Consider the following 12,765-nt stretch of genomic DNA (forward strand, 5'->3'; position numbering starts at 1 on the left):
GGAAAATATTTATTCATTACAATATATTTCATAAAATTTTATGTCTATTGCCTACTTGGTTTTCAAATTTAATTTGGACTTCCAGATCCACTACGAGGTGATATATGGCATTTTGAGTAAGCAAACAAGCAATTTGATTCAACCCAGTCTGTGAGACTTGTTCACTCCTAAAAATGACGTCCGGGTGTAACAATTCATTATAGCGAGGTGTATTAATTTGTGTCATACGGGAATGATTCCACCACGCTCCAATGCTCCAGACCATCCCTTTCCCCCTATAGCTCCTATAGGTGGATTACTAAAGGAGCTGGAGATACTCGTCGGCGCAAGAGTAATGTTACGAGCTAACATTAATGTCAAAAAAGGACTAGTTAATGGGGCTATGGGTAATGTTGTTGAGATTGTGTGGCCTTTTGATCAAATCTATGCGATATCCACAAACAACATATTTAATCATCAAATGTCAAAAATGCTTAAAAATTAAAACAAAAAAGTTATGCAATAAAATAACCAAATAAGAAAATCTACGGTTTCGTTTTGATTAAAATCTGTCTTCCTCCATCCCCCGATAGTACTATTTCTAGGTCTACCTGTTGTCAAGGAGGCTCTAAGGAAGACAGATTTTTACCATTCCGACCGTAGATTGTCGATATAAATTAAAATAATTTATATCGCAGTATGGATAGAACGCCCTCTAACGGGGAATAAGCGAAATAAATTTCGACTCAATTCAAGCTTTCTGCTTAACCCAGGTATAACATACCAAAAGGCACCGCCAGGAAAACATTCCACTTTGCGGTTCAGAGAGCCCATATTAAACGAGTCTTTGTACTCTATGCAGAGTATGGTATTAACAAAATAAGAAAATCTACGGTTTCGTTTTGATTAAAATCTGTCTTCCTCCATCCCCCGATAGTACTATTTCTAGGTCTAGCTGTTGTCAAGGAGGCTCTAAGGAAGACAGATTTTTACCATTCCGACCGTAGATTGTCGATATAAATTAAAATAATTTATATCGCTGTATGGATAGAACGCCCTCTAACGGGGAATAAGCGAAATGAATTTCGACTCAATTCAAGCTTTCTGCTTAACCCAGGTATAAACATACCAAAAGGCACCGCCAGGAAAACATTCCACTTTGCGGTTCAGAGAGCCCATATGAAACGAGTCTTTGTACTCTATGCAGAGTATGGCATTAACAAAATAAGGTTTATACCTGGGTTAAGCAGAAAGCTTGAATTGAGTCGAAATTCATTTCCCTTATTCCCCGTTAGAGGGCGTTCTATCCATACTGCGATATAAATTATTGTAATTTATATCGACAATCTACGGTCGGAATGGTAAAAATCCGTCTTCCTTAGAGCCTCCTTGACAACAGGTAGACCTAGAAATAGTACTATCGGGGGATGGAGGAAGACAGATTTTAATCAAAACGAAACCGTAGATTTTCTTATTTTGTTAATGCCATACTCTGCATAGATGCCATAAGTTGTGCAACGTAAATGTGCAATAAATTTCGACTCAATTCAAGCTTTCTGCTTAACCCAGGTATAAACATACCAAAAGGCACCGCCAGGAAAACATTCCACTTTGCGGTTCAGACAGCCCATATGAAACGAGTCTTTGTACTCTATGCAGAGTATGGCATTAACAAAATAAGAAAATCTACGGTTTCGTTTTGATTAAAATCTGTCTTCCTCCATCCCCCGATAGAACTATTTCTAGGTCTACCTGTTGTCAAGGAGGCTCTAAGGAAGACAGATTTTTACCATTCCGACCGTAGATTGTCGATATAAATTAAAATAATTTATATCGCAGTATGGATAGAACGCCCTCTAACGGGGAATAAGCGAAATGAATTTCGACTCAATTCAAGCTTTCTGCTTAACCCAGGTATAAACATACCAAAAGGCACCGCCAGGAAAACATTCCACTTTGCGGTTCAGAGAGCCCATATGAAACGAGTCTTTGTACTCTATGCAGAGTATGGCATTAACAAAATAAGGTTTATACCTGGGTTAAGCAGAAAGCTTGAATTGAGTCGAAATTCATTTCGCTTATTCCCCGTTAGAGGGCGTTCTATCCATACTGCGATATAAATTATTTTAATTTATATCGACAATCTACGGTCGGAATGGTAAAAATCTGTCTTCCTTAGAGCCTCCTTGACAACAGGTAGACCCGGAAATAGTACTATAGGGGGATGGAGGAAGACAGATTTTAATCAAAACGAAACCGTAGATTTTTTTATTTTGTTAATGCCATACTCTGCATAGAGTACAAAGACTCGTTTCATATGGGCTCTCTGAACCGCAAAGTGGAATGTTTTCCTGGCGGTGCCTTTTGGTATGTTTATACCTGGGTTAAGCAGAAAGCTTGAATTGAGTCGAAATTACATATGACTGGTACTAGAATGTCGCAATTGAAGAAATTGATTTATCATTGGAAGATAAATAAACGTACCAGTTTTCGTTTTTCTAAATAGAAGCGCTCTGGAGATATTTAAGAAAAACTAATTCCAAGACGCCATCTTTAAAGAGCTCTAGCTCCCTTAAAACTACATATCCATATAATAGCAGTTAAATAGTGCATGGTTAACTAGCTCTGAGCTATTCTGAAAATTTCAGGTGCCTAGGTAGCATAGAAGTATGTTTAAAATGAATTACAAAATTTGCCGGACATAGTGACAAAGACTAAGCCAAGTATATAAAAATGTTTTAATAAATACACTTACCACATTTAAATGAACAATCTGAAACTTCTCCTTCTGCTTGCTTTTCCTTTTACATCTTTTTTTGTTACAAGGCCTTTCTTCGTATATCCTTGAGCCGTCACAAGCAGGACTAATACATTCCTTCATTCTTCTCTGCAGACAGTGTGAGCATCTACTCCAGAACGACCAGTCTGAGTATTCTTGCGTGTGGTTGTTGTAGTGGTAGCGAGGATTTTCGAGGAACATGTCTAATTCCGAGTCTTTGTTCCAATTTTCGTGATGGTGGTTGCTTGATTTCTGAAACATAAACTATGGTAAATAAAACACATAAATATAGTAGGCTATTTTATTTTATAAAAGTTTATGTGGCTAACCAAAATAAAAACCAAAACCAAAATGCATCACAAACCTGGAAAACAGAAGGGTGCATTTTAGAACAGGTCAATAAGTTCAAGTAATGTCCTTTTCATAGGCATTTTTCAGTGCGTCACAAATGATAGAAAAAAAGTAAGTCCGTAATAATACACATTTATAACATTTATTCTAACATGACATTTTAGTTAAATCTGACAGTCACATTTTATTTTCAATTTGGAATAAAAACAAATCAATTGTGTTTATTGCATTTATAAAATGGTATTTTCTTTGATTTGTATAGTCTTATAAATTGTACAGATTATATTCGTAGATATATTATATAATTCGTAAATATTTTTTTTTCTCGATTATAGCGCCATCTATCGACCACTAGAATAAATGTTATAAATGTCTGTAATCACGGACGTGCCTTTTTTTCTATCACATACAATTTAATGCGTTAGAAAGAAAGCGAAAAACTGTGACGCACTGAAAGATGCCTATGAGAAAAAGATTACCTGGGATGTTGCATCGATAAGATCGACAATAGAACAGGCCAGAAAATCTTTCAAAAATATCAAGACTGCTACGTGATTCTCGAATAAAACTCTAAATTTGAGTACATATGTTTATCAAAATGCTACATCTGGTCGACTCTTCTCTATACCGTTGAAATATGGACAGGTTTCTTGGTTATAAAAAACATTAGTGAATGAAAATATCACAAGGAAAAATTCCTGTAACTAGCTGTATACCATAAACCACAAAAAATAAAAACTGTATCTTGTAAAAGGTACATATATTTAAAATCCCTAAAAAGGGCTATATAATGGCCACATAATGGTCTTTTTCATTATCTAAGATTATTAGCTCAATATATTAATACATATACAACACCTATGATTTGTAAAGATAATTAGGTATGTAAAATTGTGGCTTATTTCCCATCAAAACTAGTTAATTACAAAAATGCCACAAGAAAATAGCTTCAGAACAACATAATTATGTAATGGTAATTGCCTACCCTAAAGTAAGTATTAATTTACTTTTGTTTGATCCTGTAATTTTTACACTTATCCATCATATTTGTTTAGGGTAGATTGATTTTAATCCCAACAAATGTTTTTTCACTTTTCACTACTGTTATTATTTTAAATATTAACACAAAATTTAAATTCTTTGGCTGAAGTAACTACACATATTATTACAGTCTGTCAACCACAGGAGGAATCCTATACTGTGCCTAAACTCTGCCATGTAAGGTCCTACCTACAAATTTTCCAACCAATATGGTTAATGTCATGTGATGCCAGGGGTTAATATGGAAATATTTTTAACATCCTTTAAAATCGGATAATATAATGTAACCTCAACTGTTTAAAAACAACTCAAGGGTTTTTACCCGTATATTTTGGTGGCTTAAAGCATGTAAACCTTTAAGTATAACTATCTATTCACTTTTTTTACCTTTGTCAAAATTTAACCTCACGTTTGCTTTACTTATAGAGTTATACTTATTTTAGGTGATAACACTGATGATGGAATATTGATTCCGAAAACGATTTATTGCGATATAGCCTTTTTAGGGATTTTAAATATATCTTTTACAAGATAAGGTTTTTATTTTTTTTTTATTAGTGAATGGACTCAAACGCAGGACAATTATTCCATATTGCAGAAGATCGAGAAGCCTTCGCAATGGGGATCGCCAATGTCGGATAATTCTGATATGGCACGTGAAGAAGAAGAAGAAGAAGAAGAGGTATAACGCCCCGTCCCTCTTTGACGTCTTTGTTCTGGCCGTATAAATTATTAAAAATCGTTAAGTGAGTTTTGTTGTTGTTTCTTCGCTTAATTTAAAATGAATTACTTATAAATTATTAATTTCTTTATTGATCAAAAAGTTGACCTACGCCGTTGGCCAAGTTTACTATATTATATAAATATTTCTATAATTTTTATGTCTCTAATTGGCAATTATAATTTCTTTTCTATCAAAACTGTCATAAAAATTCAAAAACTTAACGTTACACAATTCGATATTACCTACTAATAACGGGCGTGTCGGTCTAATAGTGATGTAACTTTCTATAAACCGAATATTAATGGATTCTTTACATATTTATATAAAGAGTGCTATTGTGTTCTATTTAGTTCCAGCATGTTTCTTCAGATCTTTACTAGCGTATGTTTCATAAATTTCAGACTGTTTTGGCGTATCGCTAGACACTCGACTACTCGACAGCCAATGGTCCTGCCCTACTGACATGCGGTATGCTATACCGCGTCGAAAATATATTTTGCCGTAAAACCTGTTTTATAAAAGATTCCTAGAACACCATCTGTGTACCTTCAAGTGGTGTGTAATTGTACCTGCTGTCAACTGCTGCAGTTTTATGGTTTAGTCTTTGAGCTACGTTGACGTAAAGTTGTCTTGCGGTATCACATACCGCATGTCAGTGTTTACGTTTCTAGTTATAGTTATAATTATAGTTAAAAGCAGTCCAGTGTAAATATTATTTCGCAACCACATGGGTAACCACATCCTACTGCATTCTACCGAGGAATTTGCGACACAATTGGTTTAAGAAAATTAGTCCATTCTTTCACGGTTTTTGCTCTAAATTCTAAAAAACCGCTTGGATTGACATGAAATTTGGCATACGTATAGCTTACATGTCAAAGAAAAAAAGTGATATTGTGCCGATGTGTGCTTTTGCCCTGGGGGTGACTTTCACCCCCTCTCGGGGGTGAAAAAATATATGTCTAAAATAAGTCCGGAAATGGGTAAACTGACTAATTTTAAGTAACTTTTGTTCTATAGAGCTTTTTCGCTAAGTCAACACTTTTCGAGTTATTTGCGAGTGAATATGTCCATTTTTCAACAAAATAACCACATTTTTAGACGGTTTTTCGCAAATAACTCAAAAAGTAAGTATTTTGTCGAAAAAAACGTTCTTAGCAAAAATATAGCCTATAAAAAAGTAAAAAAAAAGGTGTACGCGTTAGGTCTCTGGATCTCGTAAAACCAGAGTTATAGCCAATGAAAAATAGATTCATATTCACCAAATTTCAAATAGAATATTTCGACGTGAAATATCCAAAAAATTAAGCACTTTTTGGGGAAATCCCATTTTAACTTTTTTAAATTGTTTAAAAAAAGCTTTATTTCTGTTTTTACAAAACGTTTCTAGCATTAAATTTAAGCAAGTTACGCTCAAAATAAAGTTGGTCCCTTTTGTTTTTGCAAAAAAAAATCGGGAAGACCACCCTCTAATTAGCAACTTAAATGAGATTAATCGTTACCGCTCCACAAATTATTTTACTTATGTTGTGTTTATATGATCTGTAAGTTTCATCGGTTCAAAGTGCTTATTTTTGAAAAAATTTGGTTTCAAATTAAAATTTTTAAAAATTTATATTTTGAAAAATATGCTTTTTTTCAAAATAACTTAAAAATTGTTAGAGATACCAAAAATCTCGAAAAACAAAAAAAGTCAGATTTGCTTTTCTGAATATCATGTATTTTTTTGTTTTTCTGTTAGATAAAAATTGATTAAGATTTGGTGTTTCTAAATTTGCATACATTCGTAATTAGTGACTCGTTCAACCCTTTTTAACTACAACCCTTTCAATAATAAGGACTTTGAACCGATGAAACTTACAGATCATATAAACAATATATACACGAGTTAAGAAACTTGTGAAGTCGTAACGATTAAGTTCATTTAAGATACTAATTAGGGGGTGATTTTCTCGATTTTTTTACCAAAAACAAAAGGGACTAACTTTATTTTGAGCGCAACTTGTTTAATTTTGATGCTAGAAATTTTTTTTATAAAACAAAAATGAAGCTTTTTTTAAACACTTTAAATAAGTTGTAATGAGTTTTCCCCGAAATGTGCTTCATTTTTGGTTATTTCACGTTAAAGTATTCCACTTGGAATTTGACGAATATGAACCTATTTTTCATTAGCAATAACTCTGCTCCTACCAGGTGTAGAGACGTGATATATACACCATTTTTTAAAATTTTTTACAGGCTATATTTTTGCTACGAATGTTTTTTCGACAAAATACTTACTATTTGAGTTATTTGCGAAAAACTGTCTAAAAGCGTGGTTATTTTGTTGAAAAAATGAACATATTCACTGCCAAATAACTCGAAAAGTATTGACTTAGTGAAAAAAGTCTATAGAACAAAAGTTACTTAAAATTAGCCAGTTTATCCATTTCCTGACTTTCTTTGGACGAATATTTTTTCACCCCCAAGAGGGGGTGAAAACCACCCCCAGGGCAAAAGCACATATCGGCACAATATCACTTTTTTTCTTTGACTTGTTAGCTATGTGTATGCCAAATTTCATGTCATTCCAAGCGGTTCTTTAAAATTTAGAGGTTTTGCAATATTTTACCGTTAAAGAACGGACTAAATATATTTCATACTGAAAGAGGAAGTCAATAGAAATAAAATACCACGATTAGTAAGTCAATAACATATCGAGTTAGTACAAATTTTATATTTTAGTATTACTTATTATTAACATTATTTATAATTTAAACATATTAAAGTCAGAATTTGGTATTAATTTTTTGAAAGTAAATTAAATGTAAGACCAAATACTTACGTTGTCGGGATAGTATCACGAGGTTTTTTCCTGGTTTTCCCTCGTGATTTACTGTGGAATCTCTAACGCGAGAATTTTACTGGCATCGTTGCATTTGGTTGTCTTTTTAAAGACAGATCACATGCTATGATATTTTTTTGTGACGGATATTCTTGAGTTGGGATTGATTTCATGTAATCGAATGAACTATCTTTTAGTAAAGTCGTCCCAGGAACGCAACTCATAAATATGGGCGATATCATTTTAAAGTCTTCTACTTTAAAAAGTATAATATACATCTGAATTGCCAATATAAATGAGTCAGATTAAATAAATTATTAGAAGCATTTTTTTACTTAGCAACAACTTTTTTGTTTATTTTAGTAGTATTTTGTATTTTGACCACGAAACCCGATTTGGGCTTCGAAACGTTAATAAAATCTTTTTTTGGTAAAATTGTGGCTTATTTTCCATTATAAATAGTTGATTATAAAAATGCCACAAGGAAATAGCTTCAGAACAACATTAAGGATAAAGAAAGTACTCACGAATGCATAAAAGAAACATACCTTGATAATAAACACAAAATAAAAAATCCTTGATGTGAGGATTATTTACGTGTGATAAGAAATCTAAAGCAAAAGAAAGCAGCAGGCCCAGACGAAATCCTAAATGAGCTAATAAAACGAGTCGGAGAAGAACTTCAAGGATTTGGGAAGAAGAAAGAATGCTCGAATAATGGAAAACAGAGTGACTAATTCCTATTCTAAAGAAAGGTGACAATACAGTGCAGAAGAGCAACATTCTTAAACAGCTGCTACAAAATATTCACATCATTCACATCATCACCAATACTCTCAAAATACTTTTGAAACTAAAATAGGGGACTACCAGCAGAGAGTTAGAGAGAAACAGTCAATAAACAAGACAGCCTAATAAGGCCCGCCCTAATAGAAGACATGAAAAACCTGGAACCTAGCTCTGAGAATGGAAGGATCGACTGTATCGATAATAACATCCAAAGATATAGAAACAGCAATTGGAGTACGACAGAGCGACTCTCTCTATCAACGTCTCTATGTCGCTCTAAAAGGAACAACAAGAACTACCCAAATAAAAGGTATAATTATTATTATAAAGTTCATACCAAGCCCTTCTTTCAGTGCATCATAGTCTGTCGAATTAGCTGTCGTGATTATTAAACATAGAACTCAGAAAATTATGTTGAATGGGTTGCATATGAGAGTTCATTTTGGATGAAGTAAAAGACAGACATACTCTTAATTATTTATTGTAACGATATAATTTAATTTATTTAATGTTATTTATTCCGGCGATCGGTTTCGCTCTCTACAGTATGCAGAGCATCTTCAGGTCAACGGTTACAAGTCACTAACTAAATGATTCCGCTACAAGGGGCTCCTTCTGGAGTATTCAATAACATGATTTATTGCTCAAATTATGCCAATGGGATATGCTGGAATAGGTGTTAACCTTTACATTTTCCGTCTATTCCACATCATAAAAAAGAAAAAAGATATTAAAAAAAAGAAAATGGGGATCATATTAGGACCTTCTCTTCTAACCATTAAAGAAAAACAACAATTAAAACAGGGGTTGAAGTTGTCTACGCGACTGGATTATATAAGTGTGTCAGATGTAGATATTATAATAATTATTACAACATTAAATATTCGAATACCCAAACAATTTAATGAATTTTTGATAAATAATAATATTATGATTAGGTTTCCCCAAAATCAATTAAAAACGAGTTTTTTCTTAGATAAAAGTTACGACAAAACTGACATTGAACTCAAGATCTTTAATTTCGAGTAATTTAATGATAATAATTTAATCTTTTTTGTGGCTACAAAGAAAAAAATGAAAAATAGGTGCAGCTGACGTGAAATATGATTCTAATGAAAATATTTTAAGAATTTTTTAAATATTCATATTGGTTTAACTCATGCATATTAATTTCATCTGTCTGTTTAATGTTTTTCCTCTAAAAGACAGTGGATTATTATTTACAAATGGTCATTGTTATTTTGTGGCATGTTTTACATTGACTACTATATTTTTTGACAATAAATTACAATAATTGTAATGAAAATAACACATTTTTGAGTTTTTCACTTTTAGTCCGGAAATAATTTTCAAAGAATTTGTTTAAATAGAAAAAAATCTGGCAAACGGAGTGGCTTTAAGGCTTTTTTGAGAATCGCCTTTTTTCGGAAACAGGTCTATTTGTTTTACCTGATTTTTAGTTCCTAGTCAATTTAGTTCAGTTTGAGGAACGAGGTAATAGAAGACTCCATTTTATTTTAGTGTTAAACTTAATACACTTGTACATGCGTACTTGAGTTTTGAATGTAGGTAAAGAGAAGAAGATCAGGTCTCACGTTGGGTGCCACTTGTGTTGTACCATCTACTAAGTTGGAGGGTAGATGGGTGTTTAAGATGGTAAATGCTCTGATCATTGGCAACACGGTTACACAAATAACGATACTAAGGTTCCGGTCAGGGCCGCAGCTACCATGTGTGCAAAGTGTGCATCGCACACGGGCGGCCGATTATAGGGGCAGCCAAAAGCAGGTTACTGATAATAATCCTATAATTAAATAGTAATGAGTCAGATATTTCTATAAACTCTAATATTCCAAACAATCTAAACAAAAATGTCAGAAAATGTTATTTATTATATGAACTGCCCTTTTGCAGCTGCAGTCATAAAGTAGTTCCGGGAAAGCTTTTTAATTCAAAGTGGCTGGCGGCTTTCGGACTTAAGATATTTTTATCTACGTGGTCCATGTCCATAATATAATATGCGATTTTTTTCAAATTCTGAACATTGATGATTTGTTAAGAGAGTACGATACGACAATAGGATACTTTCCGAAAATTTAGATAAGTGCTTGTTAAGTTGCTCTCATTGAGTAATATAAAAGTATTTTTTATTAGTCGATGGTTTAAAACAACTTTTTTATTACTCGATGGTTGTTCTGTTATAATATTGTTCCTTTATGCTTATCGGTCTATTGTTATAGATGGGTTATAGTTCAGCCTAAGGTAAGAATTTGATGATTTTAGACACGCTTTTGATAAATGATTTTGTTTGTAATATACGGTAATATAAATTATAGTAGTGTGCCCGATTATTTTGCACACTACTTTATTTCAAATAGGACTGGATCCTGCGTACCAAAAAAAAGTTGATTAATAGCAAGCTGAAAATTTGTTAATAGCTTAACGGTGTCTAGTCGAGCAAACTTTGATGTATGGGAACACTGTAACAGGGGAAGTTTTAATTGTGGAACAGGTTAAAAATTTGGAACGTCAGACTACGAAAACGTCCCCCATGTATTTGTCGGTCAGAACTTCCAATTGATTTGTTACCCTTTCATTAAACTCTCATTCAAAAATCAGACTGCTATTACTAACCAACATGATTCCTGTCATTTTAAATGTTTTTCGTATTCCACTCATTAATATGCCCAATGCCCAGTTGGTGATAAACACCAGTCTGATTTTTGCATGAGAGTTTAATGAAATGGTAACAAATCAATTGGAAGTTATGTCCTACAAAATGCATGGAACGTTTTCGTAGTCTGACGTTCCAAATTTTTAACCTGTTCCACAATTAAAACTTCCCCTGTTACAGTGTTCACCGTTAAGCTATTTACAAATTTTCAGCTTGCTATTAATCAACTTTTTTTTGGTACTCGGGATCCAGACCTACTTGTAAGTAGTCTTGTAAACAAAACTTACACATGTAGGTATTAAATAGTGCAAGAGCGCATTTCTGTATAATTATTATTGACATATTATTGACAATAATAACTTTTTTTTATACACGGGATCCAGGTCTAAAAGTAACGTCGAGATCAGAGCAATTATTATTCGTATACGCGTTACGGTCTCCTGCACATTTCTTTAAATACCAGTACCTATGTTAAAACGACTACAGTGTTAGAAGGGGGGCGGCAAATTTTAAGTTGCACACGGGCGGCCAACACTTTAGCGGTGGCCCTGGTTCCGGTTTCTTCAGAGCTAGACTACAAGTGATTCACGGACGTCCAGTCCGGAAATCGTTTTCACAAAACGGACCAAAAGGACTTTATATCTTGATGTGATGTGTCGACTCTCTTTTTGTTCATTCTATTATTATTGGGAGATTTGAGAATTTTTGATTAAGTTGGGGATCAATACATTGCAACAACAAACTAATGAAGCAGACTTTCTATTATACGATTAATAAAAAAAAATATCAAAATTGAGGCAAAAATAATAAATTGATAGTGATATTTATTTTAGTCTTTTGTCACTTGATTTGAATTTGACTGTAGTTAAAATTCGCAATACTGCCAGAAAAAGTGGACTGCAAAAATGAAGTTGTTACGTCTATGAGTATAGTTATTGACTTTCAGTATAAAACTACACATTTCCAATGATTGCTAACGTCTTATAATTTATTTGTGTTTGCACTGAGATATATTCCAGTCTATAACAACACAACAATAGGCTGCGGTAGACCAATGCATAAACGGTACCTAAGGGTACCATTTTAACAATTTTTGAACAAATATGTGTCTTTTATATAGGTACTATTATTATTTATCTTTTATTGATAACTATTTATTTATTGATAATATTCAGATTGAAAATATTATTCTCGATTGTACAATGTCCAACCGCTCCAGTGTTTTGCCAATTCACAAACCCAATTAAAAACTCCGTCAAAAAAGACACTGCCCTTTTTTCTTCATGGGAATGACTTCATTTCTCCAACTTCGGCGTGGACGACTCCTTTTCCTCCTTCCTTCCCTCTGGCATTCTCTTAACATGGCCAAACCAACTTAATTATCTCTGTTCAATCTCTTGTTGTATATTTCTGCCCATATCCATTTCATTTATTATAAATAATATGCTCGTTTCGAATTCTCTCTAATTTTGATCTTCTATTAGAACTCATCATCAAATGAGAATTTTCTTTAGTGTATAGAAGGCGACTCTATCTTTTTCAATATCCTTAATAACGTATCCTTATTTCTTTGTTTACATCCCAGTTATCGTTAACGTTGGCGC

At 33.2% G+C, this 12,765-nt stretch overlaps 1 protein-coding gene across 1 annotated transcript in view; it reads right to left on the reverse strand.

Moving 5' to 3' along the window:
- Positions 1 to 12,765, reverse strand: part of LOC114324165 (plasminogen) — a 132,147-nt gene that overhangs the window by 14,708 nt on the left and 104,674 nt on the right. Inside the window, exon 2 of the mRNA XM_028271918.2 lies at positions 2,735 to 3,010. Coding sequence (XP_028127719.1) covers positions 2,735 to 3,010 — 276 coding nt within the window. The remainder of the gene's footprint in view (positions 1 to 2,734; positions 3,011 to 12,765) is intronic.

The sequence above is a fragment of the Diabrotica virgifera genome, chromosome 3, assembly GCF_917563875.1.
Source record: "Diabrotica virgifera virgifera chromosome 3, PGI_DIABVI_V3a".
Taxonomy (NCBI): domain Eukaryota; kingdom Metazoa; phylum Arthropoda; class Insecta; order Coleoptera; family Chrysomelidae; genus Diabrotica; species Diabrotica virgifera.